Source organism: Strongylocentrotus purpuratus, unplaced genomic scaffold (genome assembly GCF_000002235.5).
Source record: "Strongylocentrotus purpuratus isolate Spur 01 unplaced genomic scaffold, Spur_5.0 spur5_scaffold_12, whole genome shotgun sequence".
Taxonomy (NCBI): Eukaryota; Metazoa; Echinodermata; class Echinoidea; order Camarodonta; family Strongylocentrotidae; genus Strongylocentrotus; species Strongylocentrotus purpuratus.
Genome location: NW_022145597.1, coordinates 1,261,131 through 1,285,690, shown reverse-complemented (window position 1 = coordinate 1,285,690; position 24,560 = coordinate 1,261,131). Strand labels below are relative to the sequence as shown.

General features: G+C 38.5%; 1 protein-coding gene across 1 annotated transcript; it reads left to right on the top strand.

Annotated features, from left to right (window-relative positions):
* Positions 1 to 311: 311 nt before the first annotated feature.
* On the top strand, positions 312 to 24,499 carry LOC100892157 (collagen alpha-1(XVII) chain). Its single transcript, XM_030981558.1, has 10 exons — positions 312 to 734; positions 10,687 to 10,980; positions 11,488 to 11,550; positions 12,814 to 12,921; positions 13,721 to 13,864; positions 14,559 to 14,593; positions 15,937 to 16,018; positions 17,885 to 18,000; positions 21,484 to 21,584; positions 22,922 to 24,499. Exons 1-10 carry the CDS (start codon positions 596 to 598, stop codon positions 23,055 to 23,057), a joined length of 1,218 nt encoding a protein of 405 aa, XP_030837418.1. The 5' UTR covers positions 312 to 595; the 3' UTR covers positions 23,058 to 24,499.
* The last annotated feature ends 61 nt before the right edge of the window (positions 24,500 to 24,560 follow it).

Sequence of the window (24,560 nt, the reverse complement as noted above, 5' to 3'; positions counted from 1 at the left end):
CTAGTTCTTTCCAGTTTATTTACATGCCTGAGTGTCTAACTATAACATCCCTTTTCCGGACTAACAATAATATTTTTCTTTTAACGTTATGTAGTTATTACTAATGCATTCGTAAGCATCACGTCTTTACAATATTGTATTGTTACATAACACGGGCTATGTTTATAAGAGTACAATTTTTACCACAGGGGGACTTTAGAGCTGGGAAAACATAAAAATGAGGGAAATTGAAATCGGATTATCCTCCACGACCCAAGGATGTTTAGACAAAAACTCTTCTCTGTATTTCGTAAACGCTTTCTACTTTTCTTTGCCCTCCGTTCGTACACTAAGCATTCTGAAGTACGTGATCCTTTGCTTTTCAACGGCGCAAGTGTGAGCTAAGCTGGCAGACGACAACTAGAACACACTACGATTGGCGCGAACGGAAAATTAGATGTGAACCATCATTGCTCGTGGCACCGCAAGGCGTTTGGAACATCATACAGTATACAGTATAAGAGCGCTTGATAATAAAGGATATAGGCCTATACTATCATCAAGTTCTTTGTGATCGAAGAGCTTTTGTTGATTTGGAGGGATCCTGAACGTCAGAATGATTGAACATTTGAAAGAGGTTAAGAGGTTTGAAGATTCGTCGTCTGCGGAGCTACGTTATGCTTCGAGGAAGGAAGGAGATACGGAGAAGTCTGCTCACTCGGGTGACTACAATTGTCATGAACTGGTTTTAAAAGGTAAGTAAACATATTATGTTACATTCCTTGTTAAAGCATGATAACAGCACAGGGAATTATTGTACGAATAATGAAAAGACCTTTCATTGTGATTTCTCATTTATTTAATTTCCCGTTGTCGGAGAACTGTTCCATGCTAAACACACGACAGGTGTATGAATTTCGCATTCTAACGAATTGGTTTTTAATTTCTGATAGACGTTTGAAATTTGGCGGTACTAATTTGTGATTGCCTAAAGTCACCTCTGTTTTGGGGTAGCACATCAAATGTATAGTTTCACATAAAGAATCTCACCAAAACCCGTGTTAAAAAGATGGCAGTCTAATACTGCTATTAGACCGAGATACATGTACATCTTATAAATAGAGTATTCATATTTCGGTTGTAAACTGATCATTCTGGACAGATGTTTCGAAATAGTTTGCGGTCTGGTTTGACATCGTTCTTACTTTCATATTTTCACTGTGTTAAATTTGTCAGGCAGAAATGATACTGAAAACGCTTTGGTCGGTAACCTGAATAGTAACTGGAAAGGTGCTTTAGAAGAAACAGTACTATCATTAATATTGGATACACTGTTTGATTAACTCAATGTTAAATTGTGTTTTCGGTGGGACGTCATATCTGTTTATGGCCCCTGTATATTATTAGATATATTTTAAATCAAATTAAACATTTATTGATGTTCTATATTTACTTATTGTATTTCATTGTTGGAATTGTTGTTGCTGTCGTTTTTGTTTCTTATTTATGTTTTTGTTTCATTTTATGTTTTTTATATATATTCTTTTATTCGTTTTTATGTGGATTAAAAAAAATATCTTTCCTGACTTTCTCTTGCCGCGCTGTAAAATATATACTTAGTGTTGGATAGTTTCTGCGCTCTATAAATGTATTATTATTATTATTATTTCTGCGGTAGAGCAAAAAGTATTGAACTTGTTTGTCCTTTGTCTGAATGCAAACACAACCGGTATCTGTCAGCGCCTCGATGTTTCCTCTCGACGGGTGTCTCTATCACTATGTTCTTCTTTCGGGCAAGTATGCTAAAACGATTAGCATCTACATCTCGCATGATTACAAACTTCTCTAATAAGCAATCTTCATTCCACCACGTCATTATGCCGATTGCTTGAGACATTTCGACTTGGTGATATTAATTCCTAGCTGATTATCACGTCTAACGAAGAACCATGAAAACGTTGCTCACTTCAAATTAACACTTCGATTGCTTGCTTCCCTTCTTTGCATGGGTGCTCGTGTGCCACACGTACAATCTTGCACAAAACAATACAGACACCGACTAGAACTGGAAACTGAATAACTTAGAAGCGTTTGGTAATTTGAAGCTTATTCCCTGTTAAAGGTTACAGATTATCTGTAAACCGCATGCAAAATAGTATCAATTTTTTGTTCATGTGACAATACCAGCTCACTAAATAATCGACTTGGAAAGTGAAACAGTCAACCAGAATCCATTTGTTGATTTCCGGCAGAAGAAGAAGAACTAATATTACACAATGACGGCAATTTTCGTATACACACCAGAATTTAAAATGTATCGAGTTAGAAAAGCTAGCTGCTTTACCCAAGGAAACGAACTTAATGGTGGGGTATGCCCCTGTCGTAATCCGTATTGGGATGTCGATAGATCATTTGAATGTAAGATGATGTCGGAGTCTTGTCAACAAGTCGGTCTCGTATTTTCCTATTGAAATCCATTAATTTTCAAATTTGGCAACACCAAAAAACAATAACACTTTTGAAAGATAGTGCCCCCCCCCCCCCCCCCCCCCACAAACAAAAAGACAACCGGTATCTGTCCGCGCCTCGATGTTTCCTCTCGGCGGGTGTCTCTATCACTATGTTGTTCTTTCTGCCATGTATGCTGAAACGATTAGTATTTACATCTCGCATGATTACAAAATTGGCAACAAAAACAACAACAACACTTTTGAATGATAGTGCCCCCCCCCCCCCCCCCCCCATGATGCCCCTGATCATATATACTTCGGATACCATCTATTGAGAGTCAGGAGGGTGATAACTTGGCAAGTATATGAGTTAATGCCTTTTCGTTTCTCCCGGTATACATTACTCTAGAATAGTGAAATGGGATGTCTAATGGCATATTCTCATCACATCTTGAAAAGCGACTCTCATACATCCAAAGATACCATCCATTGAGATGCAGAGAGCAGGCATGCACTGATACTAAGTCCAAGGCGTCACTGTCACGTACTTGCAGCAGCATCAGGATGACGTTTCACGAAACCATCGTTAGAACAAGTTCGCCGATATCACATTGCAATGTGTGCATTGACACGAACATGCGTTTCAATATGATGTCTGCGAAATAATAATTGTGACGGTTTCGTGTAACGATACACTGATGCCTTTTGAAGAATAGATAGATTCTAACGTCCCTCGGTAAACACCATGGTATAGGCAAAGTGCAAGCGGGGGGAATTACACGACATTTGAACTCTTACCAGAGACCAAAGCCTGTTTTCTAGAACGTGAAGTGAGAAAGAGACATGAATTATTAATTCCAGAGATAAGATGAAGAGATACCAAATGATTTTACAGATACATTATTTATCCGAAACCCCTAGGATTACCCCCACTCCTATCTATCTCTATCTATCTATCAATGTTTCTCCCTTGCACTCTGTATATGTTTGCCCCTCTATTTCTTTTTCTTCTTAGCTCTATCTATATCCGTCTAATACCAATCTCTATTTCCCTCTCTTCTCCACCTTTTTCATGCAAGTGAACGAAGTAATCTGATTGAATGAATGAATAAAATTAATATAGGAACGAGGAAGATTATTTTCGATTAAAAGGACAATGACGTGGAGGATTTATTAGATGCCAGATGACAATGGAATTGCGGATAAGCGATACGATCCATTGTGAGGCTAATGATGGTTTTTTAGCTTGATCATGGAGGTGGTACGAAATATGTCTTACAATATATATTTGATGAATGAAGGCATACTAATTTAGTGCAGTGGTAGGAGAGAGATCCTCCCTGATACAGCTTTATCGCCGTTCTTCGTCTTCCACCATCCAGCTCACCCCTTCCTCTCGTCCCACTCACATTCCCTCTGCTTAATATCACAAACCACATAAATATTACCATTTCGATCCCCTTTCCCCTTCGTATCCCCCTTCACCCCTCCCCCTCCCCACCCATCCCCTTCGAATCCCCATTTACCCCTTTCCCACCCAATTCCCTTCGAATCTCATTTACTGGCCATTATGTTTTTCTCCCCTTCCGACACCTTCCGATCTCTAACAAGTCTGTAAATTTCCTCTTATCAGCCCATGAATGCCCCCTTTAATACAAGCCTCTCTGCACCCCTCCCTTATATCCCTAACCCCCTTAATACCCCCTTACCAGTCGCTCCGTACCATCTTACAATCCCCTCCATACCTTCTAGTGGGCCCTTCTTAGCCCCTTACAAGCCCCCTCCATACCACCTTACCAGCCCCCCCCCCCCCCACCATGCCCTCTTACACTCTATATACCCCTTACCAGACCCTCCTTGTCCCTTTACATGTCCCTCCATACCCCCTTACCAGACCCTCCTTGCCCCCTTACATGCCCCTCCATATGCCCTTACATCCTCCTACCCCGATACCCATCCCCTCCCAACCTAAGACCCTCCCTACTGTCCCTGTCTACCACCAGAGTTCAAATCTTAGTTCATTCATGTCATATGAGATTCTGAATGAGAGATGACTGCTAATGCACCTTATAGAACCGCTTGAGTCTGGTATGATACTAACGATGTGCCAATTCCATTATCCTCACTCATCGCATTCTCATTGATCATGCGAGGCTTAATATCAGATGGAATTACCTCAATCGGATTTATTTTAATAGGATAATTAGCATACGTCAGCTCTTACGGATCGAGAAATCGTCCTGCAGAATGGCATAAAAACTACCTCTACAAATCATCTGATTAGGGCCCTATATGCATGTAATACGAAAAATCGACTCACAATAAGTCGTAAAGTTCAACCGTGTCTCCAATGTTGATGCAATAACGTGCATCGTACCCTGCATTAATCAATTAATCAATTCATTAGGCAATTAAGTAATATTTCTTGCCCGCCGGACAAATTAATGAAAAAGATTCTGCATTAAACTCATGCAAAATTGCATTAAAAACCTACTTTTATATTTCTTTAATAAGATTACATTTTTCATTAAAATTGCATGAATATAATGTAAAACAACTAATTCAATTTGGATAATTCTCCGTCACGGTAATATACAAATAATGATAATTAAACCTCATATTTATAAATAAAACATTTAAATAAAAATCCTCGAGAGTTCACTTCTACCCTAGATATGACCGGTTAAAAAAAACTGAAATGGGAGGTAAACTCACAAGGATTAGTTTAAATCATTATTCATATTATATATATTTGTGTGGGTGGGTGTGTGATATAGAGTTCACATCAAACTTTGATTACTACACGAATCAGCCTATGCTAGGCTCATCATGAGAAAGCATTACCAGTCTGATTTTGAGATCAGTGCAGATAGTCATCATCTATGAGAAAGCAATACCAGTCTGATTTTGAGATCAGTGGAGATAGTCGTTTTGTATCAGACCGTAATTCTAGAGCTCTAGGTTGATTGCAAAATGGCACAACATTTTATTCACAGCCTTGCATTCGCAATACTATTGCATAACTTGTGTCTGAATTGATAACTGAATTTGATAAGGCCATGTATAATAATTAATTATTGTTCGTGCACTGTTAATTATTAGAATGCATTGAAGGCATTACCGCTGCATGATAATAGTATAATTATTGTCACAGCTCAGATTTTACTGTTTGAAATTCATAATATTCAACAATTTTACGCACAATCACGACTGGCATAAAAGTGTGTTTAAAATCTAATAATCATGATAACCATTCTTATAATATAAACTTTTGTCACGAGAAAAAGATTTGTATATCAACGAATGAAATCGAAAAAATACAATTGCATTTGATTTCACACAAAAAAACCCACAACAACAACGAAAATGAATATTAACAAATAAACATAAGCAAAACCAGCTTTGAATTACTTGATGCTGTAATTCGTCATTGATTACATTGATTTATGCACATCGCACCATGTTCCGTGTATTGATTGTAGAATGAATTGACACGTTTACGCTTCAGAAAACATTAAAAATAATTTAATGGTGATTCATATTCAGGTATGTGTAAAAGGATAGCCATTCTGAAGCGTGATGGTAAGAGTACCTATTATATAGCATTATGATATCATGGCATTATTACTTTCATATTGCTTTGATATTACTAAACACGTTGCACGGATATTAACTATCCGGGAACCCCATGACTACCATTATACACAACGTCTCATCATATACCCCCAAGTGACTGGTATATAAGGAAGCTGGTAGAATACTTGGTGATGGTTGTTAGATCGATCATCGTCGCATGTCAAATTGATTCTTCTGACTACCACTAATGACGGACCAGGTCACGTGCTTGTCTATGATCTACATTCTTACGATGACACAATGGCCCTTGCAACAGATAGATGTATAGCCGCGAGAATGTCCGGCAGATGGTATACGGGGTTTAAACTAATAGTACCGTTTATAATGATAATCATCATCATTTCTTGTATAGCACATCGTACATTATGAAATAACATTTCTATGCGCTGCCAAAGAGCTTCAGACTTATTACCCTGGCTTTAGATCCCACAGCCGTTATCAGCGCACAGTGCATTTCAATAAATAATCCTACCAGGTACCCATTTACCTGACCTGGGTTGAGTGTGCCAAATGCAGATTAATGTCATGTCAAAGGTAATTAGTGCCGCGGCGATCATCGAACCGCGAACCTTGTGATCCAAAGTCCGGTGACATATCCACTCGACCACGACATCTCTATTTATCCATGGTTCGAGTATATACAGATGTACATACATAATATACACATATATAGATATATATATATTCTATTGAAAGTAAATGTTGTGTTAAATCCTCCACCTCCTTATGCTTCCATGCATGCTCAACAGAACTTGGGATGGTCACTCTAGTAACTTAAAACTTGCATCTTTGATTATTTTAGATGGGCATCTTCAAGTTCAAGTTTATTTGTTCCACATATTACAAACAATAAAGACATACATATAAAATAAAAATTATACAATACATGTAGTATACGTGTATAGAAGTACGTCACAATTATTCTCAATTCATATCATAGATTAAGTAGAATGTGACGAACCTATTTAAAAGCAGTGTGTGTACAGATATATTATAGGTTCCTAGTAAAATATGTATTGTAGATGTAAAAACCGTATAGCAGTATAGAGAAAGACGTTATTTAGAGGGGAAAATTTTAAAAACAATGGAATAAAGAAATTTGTATACTAAATCATGCATTAGCACCAATACCCAGAGTCACCCGGTTAAAATGCGTAGTTAAAATGCGAAGTCAATACACCCGACTTGATAAATACATACAGGCAGTCATGACAGTGGCGTAGCCTCCATTGAGGGGCGGTATAACGATTGTGGGGGGGGGGGGGGGGCACCGGTCTTACTCGGAAATTTGAATGTTTGGTTTAATATTACTGATTATTAGAGGGAGGGTACGTGTAGGAGGTATCTTGTATTGTAATCGTCCTTTTTACCCTTCAACCATTTACTTTTCCTTTTTTTTCTTCTCTCAATTTCTTTATTTTCATTTTTGACACCCCTCCACGGGGGGGGGGGTCCCATGTCTCCTGTATCTGCACCGCTGCATACTGACCTCACCTGGAGGAATGAATACCTGACGCGTATAAGTGCTCGGGAATATTACCACTTCAAGACGTGGATATGAAAGCATATAGAGATAGAATGACCACTTCAAACCGTCTCGTCGGACATCCAAAATTCATTTTACGCGAAAGCAATTTCCTTTCCTGTTTGATGTCGACATTGTATTGATTATCCTGAAATTGTTAGGGACTGGCATCGAAAAATGCGATTTAATCTGATTGCAATACCCCTTGAAATAGCATCTCCAGGACAATAAACCCCAACAACCGATAACTACACCTAGGACAATTGCCATCGGACATCACATCCCAGATAACTATTCAAACCACCCTCTAAGACAACTACCCCTCGAGAAAAAATACCCCGGACCATTAACCCCACCGTCACTATACCGATAACTACTCATAGGAAAACACAGACATCTAACCAATCAGAACAACCCGCGTGACAAGTATCCTTGGACATCTACTCCCTTACGCAACTATGCATATACCACCGGACAACTAGCCTAGGACAAATACCCCTAAGACTACCCGCAACCGGACAATGACCCACTGATAACGTATTCGATGGCCTTCTGTATAAACACGTACTTTGGGGCATAAAGTGGGATTACATTTTTTTAAACCTCTTTTCATGAAATAATTGTGACATAATGACTTATTCTTGATAAATAAAGCGTGTACAGTATCTTCTCTGAACTTTATTGGTCAATATTTATGTATCAATCTTTATTTACCAATCTTTATTTATTAATCTTTATTAGTCAATCTCTATTTGTCAATAAAATTGTGAGAAGATAAGTTGATATCTATCAAGATTTAATCATATCCTCGCAATATCATTAATCCAACTTTACAGGCAACAGTGTATGTTATCCATCCCACCATGTGGAATAATAGAATGTATCTCTTTGGTACATGAGTGAAAGTGACATGTATCATTTAGAGGATATTTGGTTTGCTATAGGGCAGAGTTTTCTGGGTTAGATGATCGGATCGGAGGAAAGTGATTGAAAGTGACATGAATCAAACATTTTCTGATGTGAGTTCACATGAGTGAAGAATTTTTTACTTTTTCTTTTCTTTTTTAAACGTAAATGAAAAGAATAGCCAAACGCGTGTGAAACAGAACAGAAGAAACTTTGGTTAACGGGCAAATATAAAAACCCATCATAACCATACACAAAAAGAGAAAGAGTAAGTGCAAAAGTAAATCGTATAAACATCTCGAACAAGCACTGGTAATGAATTCATTCTCCGTCAAAAGTGCAATGATGGAGAGAGCGATCTGCCAACGGGGAGGTTTAGGATTAATGCCACTTCAAATTTGAGATCGCGTCTTTTAGTTTGAACTTTTTTCTGTTTGTTGAGTGTGATAAAAGCTAAACGAGGGTGTTTGAGGGAGAGCTTTAGAACACCTGTGAGGTGAGCAACCTTGCTGGGCTGGGAGACTCGCCAAGATGGCAGAGTTTAAAGAAGAAGAAAAATGAAATTTTCTCTCTCTCTCTCTCTCTCTCTCTCTTTTTGTCTTTCTCTTACACACACACACACACACACACGCACGCACATCCGCGCACACACATGAACACACTCTCTCTTGTTCTCTCTCTCTCTTTCACTCCTTCTCTCTCTATCACACACTCTCTCACATCTACTCTCTCTCTCTCTCTCTCTCTCTCTCTTCTCTTCCCTTCCCTTTTCTTTTCTTCCCTTTCTATCTATCTCTAGTCGTTCCCTTTGTCTGATATCTCATCTTAGCGGTTTCAATGAATATCATAAAGGAATATAATACCATACCCTCGCACTCCACACACAATAAACAACTCATTTCTGATTTAAAAAACCTCTCCCCCCCCCCCCCCCCCTCTATTTAGGCTTTTTTTTTAAATCACCTTCTCAAACAACAATATACTGTCCTGACACAAACTTGAAGATTTCTTTGTTATTTCCGATTGTTTCCACAGGATTGCTTGTAACTTCGCAAACTAAAAAAATAAATGCTTTTATTGTTTTATTTTTGTTCCATGCAATTTAGGAGAATAACAAAGAACGCATATACAAATATAGTCGGAGAGAAATTGGTGGAGGGGGAGGAACTAGAGAGGGAGAAGTGAGATGAGACAAAGATAAGGGAAGGGGTAAATAGATAAACAAACACGCATCTTCACAATAAAGGGTGACAGTACACGGAAAATAATTCAGAACACGAGCCGTGAATAATTTAGCTGTAATATTATGACGGATCTATTGAAGAGAAAAGGCAGCTTTGATCAAAGGTACGAGATAGAATGTCATTAGGAACTTAAATTGCGTGGACTGATACGTGTGACGTCCATTCAAGGCAGTGCATTAAAGGACGTCGATCGTAGCAATCCCCATTGTCTTCGTGCGAAACTAAAAGTCCCTATTATTAGATACTTTGTACACACATTAGCGATCAGTGATGTGACAGGGCTTTGCCATCTCTTTATTCAGTCGAGTTTTTAAGTAGATTAGCCAATGGCAAACCAGGCAAGATTCTTATTTGTTAGCCCATTATCCTGGCGGTTATAGTAAAGTAGGTCACACAGATACGTGACTTGCTGCGGTTTAATCATAAAGACACGGATCTCGATACATACTAACCACATTGCATGGGAAGAGGAAGAAGGTGTGAAGTGTGTCCAACATAGTTGCTCAAGCATGTTTGGAGAGGAGTAAATAAGCAGAAGAAAAAAAATAATGAAAACAATTATCACGAAACAAAATCTCTCACTGCGTGTGTCTCTCTGTCTGTCTGTCTCTGCATGTCTATCTCTAACTCTCTCTCTCTCTCTCTCTGTCTCTCTTTCTTTCTCTTTTCCAATGTTGCTTAGGTGTAAAAGCAATAAAACAAAAATTGCAAATTAAACAAGCTTATATAACAAGGATCTGTGTAAACAATACATGCATATCACCATGGTTGTATATCAACTTATTATAACAGCTTTACCCCCGAATGACAAGGAAAGCTATATTTTGGTGATACTACATCAGACATGTTAAAGTCAACGAACTTGGGCAGCCAGATTGCTTCTTTGACCAAAATACCAAGTAAATTAGGTCCATGTAATCTCTTTCTGCTTGCTCCCGTGAAATAGGTGCATCCAACAACACCACGACAATGGATACACCGCCAGCGGGCGTCCTGTCCCGCGCCCGCCCGGTGTTCCGGGTTGCTGCCTTACTGTGTATGGTGCTCGCTGTGTCTCTAGTTCCTTCTATCACCTTGTATCATCGGGTCAGAGAGCTGGAAGGGCGAGTATTGAGGCAAACACGCGACCTGTCTGAGTTGAGGTTAAGAGAGGAGGAGGGTTTAACGGGTGTTGGTGAGATGGAGGATGCCCGCTACATCGGGAGGAAGATGCTAGCTGAAAGCTGTGATTGCCCTCCAGGTAAAACGCTTGTCCTCATAATTTATGATGCAATGTGATTGGTCCTGACCAGCTACAGTCTGTTTCCCAACTTCTCTCTTTCGGTGGTTTAAAAACGTAATGGTGTAACTGTAGGCCCACATTTAACATCAGGAAACTGCATTCACATGGTACATGAATGGTTTACAGCACATAATTATGTAAAGTCATTTCAGAACTTAAATCGATCGATCATCATATGCTATAATGACATGATCATTTTGGTTCATAGCTTTGTTGTTGTTGATTTCAAATAAGTTTTTTGATAATAAATCTTTTAACTCGTAGATAATCGTAGGACAGATGTGATATCGCTTTCAAAACCTGGAGAAATTTGTTAGTCTTATTTTGTATGTATACTCCTATTAAAATGATTGTTGTGCATTCTTTCCTGAATCGGGATCACAGTCATACCGTACTATGTGCGGCGGGCTGATTATTGAAGCATCCATCCTCTGTTTAATCTTCATCTCATGCAATCTGATACAGGCCCAAAAGGAGATTCAGGACCACGAGGTGAACGAGGCAGACAGGGATCTACAGGCAGAAGAGGTGAGAGAGAAAGGGAATAGAGAGACAGAGAGAGAAACACACAAAGAGAGAGAGAGAGAGAGAGAAAGAGTGTGAGGGACAGACATGGAAAGAGAGATTGAGAGGCATGCATAGAGAGACAGAGAGAGAGAGAGAGAGAGAGGGGGGAGGGAGTGGGAGAGACAGAAACAGAGTCAGAGAGAGGCAAAGAGACAGAGAGAGACTTATAAGCGCATAGAAAGGGAGGGAAAAGAGGGGGCAGAAAATAGGAGGAAGTGAAAGAGAAGAGAGACGGAGAGAGAGGGGGTGGGAGAGAGAGAGAAATATATATAGAGAGAGAGATAGAGAGAGAGAGAGAGAGAGAGAGAGAGAGAAATATATATATAGAGAGAGAGAGGGTGAGAGAGAGAGAGAGAGAGGGTGAGAGAGAAAGAAAGAGAGAGAGAGAGAGAGAGGGAGAGAGAGAGAAGAGGAGAGATAAACGTACTTTAAAAATAGTGTTAGAAACGTTAACCTGTGTACATCATTTTGTAACCATGCTCTCAGTGGTTTCCTCGTTGCAAGAATGCGAACTAATGGATACTTAATTCAATAATTCATTTCAAATTTTCAACTTGGTGAATGATAGAATTACGAAATTGTTCTATGCATTAGGTCTAATGGATGTTGTCGTTGATTTTAGAGGCTAAGATTATTTAATTTTCAATCTAAAACTAAAGAAGTGACTGCGATTTCAATAAGGTGTATCTCAGTTAATAGAATTCAACATGATAAAGGCTGTGTCCAAGATTTAAAGATTCTACATCTACTATTTTAATTTTCGAGTGCATGTTCCATTGACGGTAACATGTTGTATATTGGATGGTATACACCGGTCTATAGTATCATTTTCATGCATTCTAGGTATATCCAGGCAATATCAGTAATCATAAGGACATCATGTTACGAAACCGTCATAAGTACAGCTCGTCGACATCTCGTTGAAACACGTGTGTGGAAATAAAAATGCGTTTCAATGGGACGTCAGCTAACGATGAGCTTCTTGTTCTTATGAAAATGGGCCCAGTCTTATAAACAGTTGCGATTAATCGCAACTTTTTTGCGATTGATTTCAAAAGCAACTATGTACATAAGAGGTAGGTGACTGTAAGTTGTGATTGCTTGGAGGGCTTGCGATTGATTCGGATCAATTGCAGCTCTTTGTTAGACGGGGCCCTGGAGTTGTCCTCTTTACAGTGAAAAGAGAGAATGTAGACCTGATCATGTTGCTCTCTTTGGTTACAGGAGAGAAAGGGGATCCAGGAGAATCCGGCGTAGATGGCGTGTTCGGACAGGATGGGGATATAGGGGTTAAAGGAGACAAGGGGAACCAAGGCCTGCCAGGTGAATCAGGTAGGTCATGACGTCATCAACCATTTCGTCACCAACATCGTCAACAGGGAATTTTAGATTTGCACGACGAGAACGTGGACTGCTACGTGTGACATCATTTTAAGGCAATGTGACGTCATTTTAAGGTACTGAGTTCATTAAAAGGATGTCACATGACTTGTGCAGTCACGTTCTCGTCGTGCAAATCTAAAAGTCCCTAATATCGTCGTCGCCATCATCGTGTTGATTAAATTCCTCCGAAATGTTATAATGCAAAATGCATCAAGTATTGTACATCCACCTCAAATTCTGTTACTCCATCATTTTCTCTTCTCTCTCTCTCTTTCTCTCGCTCTCTCTCTCTCTCACACACACACACACACACTCACTCGCTCGCTCTCTCTCTCTCTTTCTCTCTCTATCTATCTTTATCTCTATCTATCTCTCTCCATAATCTATCTATTTATATTTATGTCTATCTTATTCTCCCCTCCCTCTTTCTCCAACTTCCATCACTTGTTTTTACATTCCCATACTATACTATACTCAACTTATCATCTGATTTTGTCTTTGTCCATCAATTATGTCTCTCACACCCCTGTCCAATTTCATTTGCAATCCATGTATTAGAATACTTTTTCTAATTATTCACGTTCATTTGAGCTTTGTTGTACTTGTTTATATTTGCTTTGTTTTATAGATTTGTTTGTTTGATGATCGATTAATTGTCTGAATGTTTTTTTTTTCTTGATATTTTAGATACTGCTCCTGCTCAATGCTCTTTCTTATCCTTTTGTGTCATTCTTTTTTATCCATATAGGACCAGCTGGTCCTAAGGGCGTGGCCGGTAGCCCTGGTCAGCCTGGTATTGGAGGCCCCCCTGGTCTACCTGGTCCCCAGGGTATGAGAGGGCAGAAGGGTGTGGAAGGCCCTCCTGGACCCCCCGGACCACAAGGACCTCCAGGTATTTTAGAGGCATGGTTTTCATATCGTCTCATTAACTCATTTTATTTTATCATTTGATTGATTTATTTTATTTGTTCATGTGTTTATTTATTCTTTTATTTATTCATTCACTTATTATTCATATCCTTATTTGTGTGTTTTTGTATCTGTTTATTTATTATTTTTCATAATGTATTTATTCATTATGTTTGCTTTTATTTATGTATTTCTCTATTTGTTTACTTATATATTTATTTACTTATCTAATTTGTTTTATGTTTGAGACAAAAAATAATATTATTATCAATATGCTATGCTTTCAGTCATCACATATTGTGGTAGATCCTCATTATGTATATCTTATTCTTAAGTATTATATGATATTCATTTGTACATGTATTCAAATATGTTATTCAGAGATTTATTTTCAATAAAATGGCCTGTTGGAGGGTCCAACAAATTGAAGGGGAAAAAAGCGTAATAATACTCATGGCTGAATTCGAAATATGTTTCTAATCTAATATAATGTACAATGTGTTTAATACTTCATAACAAAACAATTTGTATGAATATCTGTTACATTACCAAGAATTTAATTGTTGACTTGTAACTAGTTGCTTGATAAAAAAAACCTTTCGCAAAACTATTTAATAACATTAGTGAAAAAATTATGTAACTTTTTTTATTTTTCACTTTAAAAAATATTATCATAGGAACTCCGATGACTGCGGGATTGGCTTCAACGCAGGTAGGTTGAAATAGGAAAAGAGGGGGTGTTTCACAAAAGCTAAGATCGACTGAAGTTGGATTTGAACTATGGCAGGCTGTTCATGCCACTAGTTCCTCTAACCATTCCTGGCATTGGTTTCTCATGGGACGTACAAATCTACAGAATTACATTTTTTGATTGTTCATTATTGAAGGAAAAAATATTACCTAAAGATCATAATTAAGAGACCAATGGGGAGAGCAACCAGTGACATGAATGGCCTGCCATAGTTCATGTCCAACTTAAGTCGAGCTTAGCCTTTTTTAAACACCCCATATATGCATCGAGTATTGAAATTTTCACTCAATTTGATGCATGTTTAAGAAGTAATTTATGCACACACGTGTAATAAGACAGTATATGGACATTTGTAAAACATCATCATAGCTCTAGAGGTTACCAGCTCACTATCATCAGAAAGATAACAAAGACATGAACAGAACTTGTATTTACTGTAAAGTAAATACACATGCAAATCTGACTTGTGTGTTACGTTTATCTGCAGATAATTAGACCGGTAAAGCACCGAAAGCCTTCCCTGTGCATTTACTAGCAGTAGGCTCGATTATTGTAATGTACTACTATTTAGCTCACCAGATTTACAAATAATAAAGTTGCAGCGTGTTCAGAATGCATGTGCAAGACTTGTGTCTTATTCCTCATATTCCTCATCCCCATATTACACCAGGGGGTTGATTCACTAACTGGGAACGATATCGTTCCTAAGAGCAATTTAATCTCATTTGGGATCGATTTTAGCTGTTAGTGAATCACCCCCCCCCCCCCTGTTACATTGCCGATAAGGCATAAAATCGGATTCAAAATACTGTTGCTAGATTATAAAGCATTGAATGGTCAAGGCCAAATTATTTGTCTGAATTATTATCTTTTAAATCACATAACATGTGAAGTACGCAGGACAAGTTGCTTCTGAAGCAAACTCACACAGAAACAAAAGTTACTCTTGGAAATTGTGCTTTCCCTTGTGCCCTTGAAGTTTTGTTGAAGATGCACTATATACCGGAGATTTTGATTGTTTTTTGTTTGTATTGTGTAACTATAAATAAGGTTTTGTTTTCAAAACAGCGTAGAAGATTATATTAATATAGTAGTTGTGCTATATGAATTGATTAATCATTATTAATAGTAGTAGTAGTAGCACTCATTAATAATATTATTGTTATATCACTCCTACGTATTTTGCTTTCTTTCATCCATTAGCAAATATTTACCTAATAATCAAATTAATAAGAAATAAGAAGGGGAAATTTGCTTCTTTTATGATTATGTAGAATATCATTTCTTGTTTGATTTGTTTTCAGCTTGGTACTTCTACCTCTCCCTTGGCTGCTATACACCTTCAGGCAATGCCAGAAGATCTTTATTCAGGATTAACAAGACTAGGTAGATAATATCATCGTATTGGGCCCCCGGCCCCCCCCCCCCCCCCCCACTCAGGTTTCGAAATGACCGCATGCGTGTTGCCAAAATGTCCGGTAAAGGGGTACTTTTCGTGCGACAAAGTCCGGCCCGAGAATTGTAAAAAAATGGGTGTATTTGACTTTTCACCCGGAGATTTCTTTAAAAAGGGGGTGTTTTTTCTTTTTTTCTCTCATCTCTTTGGACTCCTGAGAAATTATTCCGAATTTAGGGGGGTACATTGAGCATTTTTCCTGATTTAGGGGGGTCTCCAAGGCAGGAAAAGCCCGCGAAAAGCCCGCGAAAGGGGGGTTCGGAAATGTTGGCAGTCCTCAGATAGGGGGTGCTTTCAAAAAGAGGGAACGAGCATATGCGTACCCTAAATAACACTGAGTGGGGGGGGGGGGCGGGATTGGGCCTCACTATGAACATGACGGACAAAGAAAGAGGACAAAATACACAGTTCCTCATTCTACCCTCAACAATTGCTGTGGTAGACAAAGGAACATATGCATGTGACTCCTGTTCTACACATTTTTACATAATAGCAGTGAAGGGATGTTCCTTTGTCTATCACAGCAATTGTTGAGGGTACAATGAGGAACTGTATATGTTGCCCTCTTTCTTTGTCATGCTCGTGGTGCCTATTCCTCATTGTTTCGTTAAGGGCAAGTACACTCCAAAAATAACTTACTTTCAATAGAAGCAGAAAAATCAGACGAACCATTCAAAAAAAGTTTGAACAAAATGTGATAACTAATAGGAAAGTTATGAATTTTTGATGACGTGAAAAACTCTGAAAATCACAAGACAAATTGCAAACTCACTCATGAGTCTGTGACGTCATTGCCTCACTATTCACTAACTGTTTTCTTTATATTGATAATATAAACTTCCTATTTTCCCCTAAGAATCTTATTTCTTCACACTAGTAATAGTATCCACGTTAGTGTGATGAATATTTGTGTGTGTGGATGCACTAATATGGAGTAATTATTTTCAGTTAAATCATGAAAATGTGAAATTTGATTAAATATTCATAAAAGTTCATAAAAGATTTTGTGGAATGTCATGCACGCAATATAGTACAAAACATATAACCTTGACAAAGGCATGGGGAAATCAAGTTTTGGGGTAAAAAGGGAAATTTATGGGAGTAAAATATATAAAAGCAATTGATACATAGTGAGGACATGAAGTCACAAACTAAATTGGCAATTTGTGTAGTGATTTCCATTGTTCCATGGTTTTACATACTTTTTCAAAAAATCATAACTTTCTTGTTATTTATTCGATTATGCTCAAACTTTTTTTGATTGGTTTCTCTGATTGCTTCTATTGTAAGTCATTTGTGGAGTGGACTTGCCCTTTCATGTAATCCTGAGGCTAATTCAAGTCTTGAGGGAATGGAGAGGGGGGAGGGCGGTACCCCCACCCCCCCCCCCTTCCAACCCGGTCAATCAAAGAGCCTAGGTAGCACTGTGTGATTCTTGAATCTTACATTTCCGGAAATTTCCTGCGCAAAAATAATGTCGGATTAAAAAACGCCCCATCACTTACAAACCTACATTGGATCCGCTTTTGTTATTGCACCGCAGCGAATTGTATCTAAAAAAACATTTCATGTATGCCTCTTCCGTTCTGAACTGAATAAACAACATGTATACATGTATAGTATCCAGTTTACGTTGAAATTATAATACTTAGCAGAAAATTAATTATCTTAACGAGAACTGGATCTCCAAGATAAGCAAAATCTTGATGCCTTACGAGCCTTGACAAATTAAATACATGTACATACTTTATAGCGATAACATGCCATCACAACGTAATCATTTTATCATTTTACAGATGAGTATGGTCACTTGAACTCTTGGTTTATTAGCACGACAACAGGAGGGTTTTCACTCGGTCGCGATGGCAACGTAACGGTACTCTCTCGTGGCCATTACTATGTCTACAGCAGTGTGAGTATAATATTGATAGGTTTCCTTTAGTTGTCTTCTAGTCTATTCGCTCTCTTTGCCAAGGCTGACCATGGGGAGAAACTTTGAGAATTAATTCCACTTCTCTTTTAATTGGTATGTACTGCTTCCATTGCTTCCAGTGCTGAGATAATAAAAAAAAACAAAAAACAAAAGAACAAGAAATACATTCACGGTACGTTCCCTAAAGAAGAGACCATATTATCTCATGATTCTCATCTTAGCCGAAAATTGAAAAGAATGCCAGAAATAGGATGATCTATTGCAACATAGGATGTCAGTATAGTCCCTGTAAAGATATATAACTGGTCTAAATACTTATCTTTTCAAAAATTGCTTTCAATGTAGATCCACATCAGTTTTCTAAGTTGTCTAATATGATTTGCATATTTGCATATTCTTACTTTTCTTTTGCGCCTTTTTAATAGTCATTTGGAGTTTACTTTATATTGTTATACTACTAATATCAACAGTGGCGTAATGAGCAAAAACGTTTGGGGGGGCTGACAAAAAAAAAATCCGAATCACCCCACTCTAACATGCAGGCCCCGCTGAACATTTCTCAAAGTGGGGTCTAGAGACAAAGCCCCGGCGGGGTTCAAGGGGCGAAGCCCCCGAAGCTCAAGGGTATGGGCATCAGTGGCGGATCCAGGAATTTCTTACGGGGGGGGGGGCACAAAATGGCATGAGGTGAAATATATGTAAAACGATGAAGCGACAAAACGAGGCTTTAGGGGGTGGGTCTGGGAGGGGGTTCTGTCCCCCTCTCAGAGTAAGAAGCATTTGCAATTTTAGAACCAAATAAGACGCATTTTCAGGCACTTCCTGGAGTAATATGACGTAAAATTGCTTTCTCCTACCCCTTCCAAGAGTAAGGATATTTTGCAATTTGAGAACCACATTTGGCGCATTAATGTCCACCGGCACTTCATGAAAAAAGAGGCCCTCTGATTGGTTAGAAGTTAGAGAAAAAGGATCTGTCACGTCGTGACACGTTGTATAAATTCTGCTTTGATGCCGCACACAATACACAAAGACGGTGGTCCGGTACTTCACCAGTAGTACTTGCAAAAATCATCTCGAGTGTATAAACTGTGTCGTTATCGGGGTCGTTGCTAGATCTTTTTCAGTGGGGGAGGGGGGTGTAGAGGCCGACGATTACCGACAAAACGAGCCATCAATATTATTACGGACAAATATAAAAATGCCAATGTCCAAATGTCTACAAATTTAACCCTATAAACCCGGGGCCAGGAACTAAGTTATTTTTCAGTGTTTCCCCTCCCGCGCGAAGCGCGGAAGTTTTGACACTTCATTAAATTATTAGAGAAACAAGACGATTCATTGTACCGGTCCCGACTCTTAATCCTTGTCTGAATTCAATTCCCCCTCCCTCGCTTAGCGCGGAAGCTTTGACGTTTCAATACATTATTACTCTTAATCCTTGTCTGAATTCATTTTCGCTCATCCCGCGCGAGGCGCTGAAGCTTTCACGTTTCATTAAATTATTAGAGAAAGAAGACGATTCGTAGTATCGTGTTCTTGTCTGAATTCAGTCCCCCCCCCCCCCCCTTCCGCGCGACGCGCGGAAGCCTTGACACTTCATTAAACTATTATAGAAAGAATTAGACGATTCATTGTACCGGTCTCGACTCTTAATCCTTGTCTGAATTCAGTCCCCCTCCCCCGCCCGCGCGAAATGTGGAAGCTTTGACGTTTCAATAAATTTCTAGAGAAAGAAGATGATTCATTGTACGTTGAACCGTTCTCGACTCTTAATCCTTGTCTGATTTCCGTTCCCCCCCCCCCCCTTACACGAAAAGCGCGGAAGCTTTGACGTTTCAATAAATTATTACTATTAATCCTTGTCTGAAATCATTTTCGCCCATCCCGCGCCAAACGCAGAAGCTTTCAAGTTTCATTAAATTATTAGACAAAGAAGACGAATCGTTTTATTGTGTCTTTTTCTGAAATCAGTCCCCCCCCCCCCCCTCCCACGCGAAGCGCGGAAGCTTTGTCGTTTCATTTAATTATTACTCTTAATCCTTGTCTGAATTCATTTTCGCGTTTCATTAATTATTAGAGAAAGATTAAGACGATTCATTGTACCGTTCTCGACTCTTAATCCTAGTTTGAAATTAGTTCCCCCCCCCCTCCCGTGCGAAGCGCTGAAGCTTTGCAATTTCCTTAAAGGTAAAGACCAGTATTGGCAACGCCCCAATTTCAAAAAATGAAATGGAAGCTCTCATTACCAATCATGTGAAAGAATATGTTTTGACTAATACATGATGATAAAAAATTTGCCGGAAAACCGCCTACTAATTCATATATTTGGTAAATTTATTTCTCTCATGGTCTGGTGAGAGAGATAGGGTAGTCCCATATACATCTTTCTGTGTATAGTGCTTGTAACTTTACGAAGAATGGGCCAAATTTCTTATCATTTTGATGATTCCAGAACCTTGCAGATGCTAGATGCTAGATGATCAACCTTTTCTGATCGATTCCACAACGTTTCTTTCACAATGCAATCGCATGACCATTACTGGTCTTTACCTTTAAGTTATTAAAGAAAGAAGACGATTCGTTGTACCGTTCTCTACTCTTAATCTTCTCTGAATTCAATATCCCCCATGATACATGATGTGTATGGAACGCTCGTTCGCAAATCTGTGCATGCTCAGCCCCCGCCCCCCCCCCCCCCCCCCCCCCACTCCGGGGTAGGAATGACCGCATGCGTGTTACCAAAATTTCCGGTAAAGGGTACTTTTCGTGCGACAGAGTCCGGCCCGAGAATTGTAAAAAAAAAAGAGGTGTATTTGACTTTTCACCCGGAGATTTCCTTAAAAAAAGGGGTGTATTTTCTTCTTTTTTTCTCTCATCTCTTTGGACTCCTGAGAAATTATTCCGAATTTAGGGGGGTACATTGAGCATTTTTCCAGATTTAAGGGGTCTTCAAGGCAGGAAAAGTCTGCGAAAAGCCCGCGAAAGGGGGGTTTAGAAATGTTGGTAGTCCTCAGATAGGGGGTGCTTTCAAAAAGAGGGAACAAGCATATGCGTACCCTAAATAACACTGAGTGGGGGGGGGGGGGGCCGGGGCTCAGCCCGAGTGGTGGGTAGCATGTTATCTCCCCGCAGTGCTTTGCTCAGTAGCTTCTGAAAAGGAATTAGTGTTACTGTTAGAGGCCACTCTAAGGCCCTTAGTGACTATAAACAAAACATATGCTCTTCCTGGCTATTTGGGAATGGGTCAGTTTGCCAGAAATAATGGAGAAACTAGCATTTTGTTGAAAATCATGTGATATCACGAACATTTATACATCACTTGTGAAAATAAGTCATGGTTCAATTTTATTTTTTTTTTTTTTTTTTTTGGGGGGGGGGGGGGGGCTGGCGCCCCCTAGCCCCCCCCCCCCCCCCAGTACGCCAGTGAATATCAATGAAACATTTTTCATGTGTTTGTAGGTGCTGTTCTACGATAAGTCTGCTTTTTACGGTGCTTCAACGAATATCAACGGTGTCCCTTTCCTTAAATGCATGGGTGTAAGAGGTTCTGCTTTTGCAAGGTAAGAAATTGTAGAGGTGTCGTATTCGAATGATTAAAGCACTTGACTTGAAATAGAAATGGTCTTGATTTTGATTGCCGATACGGCACTAACGTCATTTAGCAATGCATTAATCTACCATTGCCACTTCATTTTCAGGAGTGAAATGGGGACCTGGTAAAGTTACGAAATAATTTGTGTTTAGTAAATGTCATATGCCCTCACGGTGACCATAATGGTGGGAATACTCCCCAAGGAGTGGAGATGGTGCACATTGTGTGTGAATGATTCCGATCATCCGGGTAATAATATATTTAAGCGCTTAGAGACGGTTTTTCGTATCAAGCGCTCTTATCAATCTAGATAGGCTAAGTATAATTTAGTAAATTCATTTAGACCTATTAATATAGTTTTAAAGTATCAATGGTGAAATGATATATCAGCTTTCTGTTAAAATCAACCTCTGTAGTTTAATATATTGTGCGAATGTGTGTTTGTTTATTTTAAAAAAAAAATGTAAACCTACACTGTCGCTCATAAAGGTGGAATATTTTAGTTTTACCCCAATTTATGGAATTATTTTAAAAATTATTTACAAATAATAGATCTAGATAATAGTATACATTCTCAGATTTATTAAATAATAAATTGCCAATGTGTGTTTTGCGGGACTGCTAAAGCATGTGTATGCTACTATGCTTATTAAATAGGGGACCTACGCCCTCAAGTCATAAATGAAAGTAATGAGGATTAATGCCCCACAAAAGGGCACTAATATAGCAGATCGACACGGTTTTGATCTTGGGGCCTCACAGCATACACATGCTTTAGCAGTCACGCAAAACATACATTGGCAATTTATTATTCAATAAAATCTGAGAATATATACTATTATCTAGATCTATTATTTTAAAATTATTTTTAAAATATTTCCATAAATTGGGATAAAAAAAAAAAATCCACCTTTATGAGCGGCAGTGTATTTAATTGATTTTTATCTCTATCTTTAAAGATGATTTTTTTTCTTCTAATAATCAAATTATGCATATGATAAATGTGATTGAGCAAGATTGTGGGAATAACGGAATATTTCATATTAAAACGAAGTCATATTTTCCTTTTTAATCATTCACCAATCCATCAGGAGCAATGCTCATGGCTGAAAATAATTCAAAAAATATAATATGAAATTTGTAGGCCTGTGGATTTTTTTTACATTGGCCTGAAGAATAATCTCAATTATAGCAAAATATTAACCCCCCCCCCCTCCTCCTCCTCCTCTCTCTCTCTCTCTCTCTCTCTCTCTCTCTCTCTCTCTCTCTCTCTCTCTCTCTCTTTCTTTCTCCTTCTCATTTTAGATTCGGATCGTGCAAGTCCAGTGGCGTGATGCTTTTGGAGGCAGGTGATCACGTGGGTGTGGTTTCGTCATACCCCTCACGAACAGTGGACATGCGTCCCGACTCGACATACTTCGGTTTCATCAAGCTAACGTAGCATGTTCATTCGGAATACAGAACGGGCCAGAAACCAGCGACAGATCCAGGGGCATCTGGGGCACGTGCCCCCCCCCCCCTCCCCCCGCCCACAACACATCAAACGTGCCGACGATATTTGTTGTTGTTTGTTTGTTACGGACTCAGATTTGTGTGCCCTCTCGCGTGCTGTATTCACCCCCCCCCCCCCCCTCCCACCCAACCAACGAATCCTGGACCCGCCACTGTTAACAATATTTATCTAACATCATTATCCCATTTTATTTAGCGGGTAAAAGAGCTTTATTCTTTTTGTATTTATCTTTTTCCACATATTTATGTAACATTTCGTTAACTATCAGGATTTTCCCGTTATTTAGGTGTAGGTTGACTTTGAATAACTTCATATTAGTCCCCGTGGTTAGTCATTTTTTGTATGACAAAAGGAAAAAGAGAAGGCGAAAGATTGTGATGCGATGAAAATCAATATAATGAAGATTATAATTATGCCCTAATCATATTTGTTCAGTTCCAGATTCAAATTTGTTTTAATTTCAGCATATCCTTGTTCAGTTATATGTAATGTATATATTCGAAATTGCGAATTAGAGCTCGTGCGAAACTGATTTGTAAAGGCTTTTAAACACCAAACAGTATTTTGTACAGATGTAGGCTACATGTAGGTTTAATAATCTTGGACACTACTTCATGCGATCCTTGGGTATGAAGAAGAAAAAAGGAAGAGTCTTGGCGAGAGATTACAAGGTTTTGTTGTTTCCCTTGTAGTATTCAACAGTCTTAAACGGAGGAAATGTATATTGTAGTAAAATAACTGAGAAACCTGAATGCGTATCATACATTTTCTTGTATGAATGAAATCTGTAAATAAATAGACTTGTAAATAACATGTACATTAAGCTTGGTTAACTGGATTTGAGTTTCAGCGAAACAAAGTGTATTCACTTTTTGTACTGGTTGTGTAAAATGCTTATTGTTTGTTGCTGTTTACAAATGAACCAATTATGAAAATGACCAAGCAAAATAGTATTTACAATTACACCATTACTACTCTTGTCTTTATTTATGTTGGTTCCGAATCACCACTTTACAATTTATCGTTTTAGACCAATATGTACTTAAAAACCGTATCAAAAATCGACGTTGAAACTTGACACAACTTCTGACAGTATAGCCTTAGACCATTTGAACTGAATATTGAAGAAATTAGTTCTCTCTCTTATCCTTTTCTCCTTCTTCTTCTTTTACATTATTTTCTTCTTCTTCTTGTTTAAAATAAGGCAATGCCGGGAAATCGACTACAATTTATACTACCCATCAAAGTTTAAAGAGCTGTTACATATTATATAAATATATTTGTTCGATATTATTATACTTACGTTAACTTGTTTTACCTATCGCTTTGTGTACATACGTTGTATTAAAAAGGGCATTTTTAGAAACATATAACTTTAGTGTACTCGAAGTTGTTATTACCTGTGTTCAGGGACGGCGATTTCTTTTCATG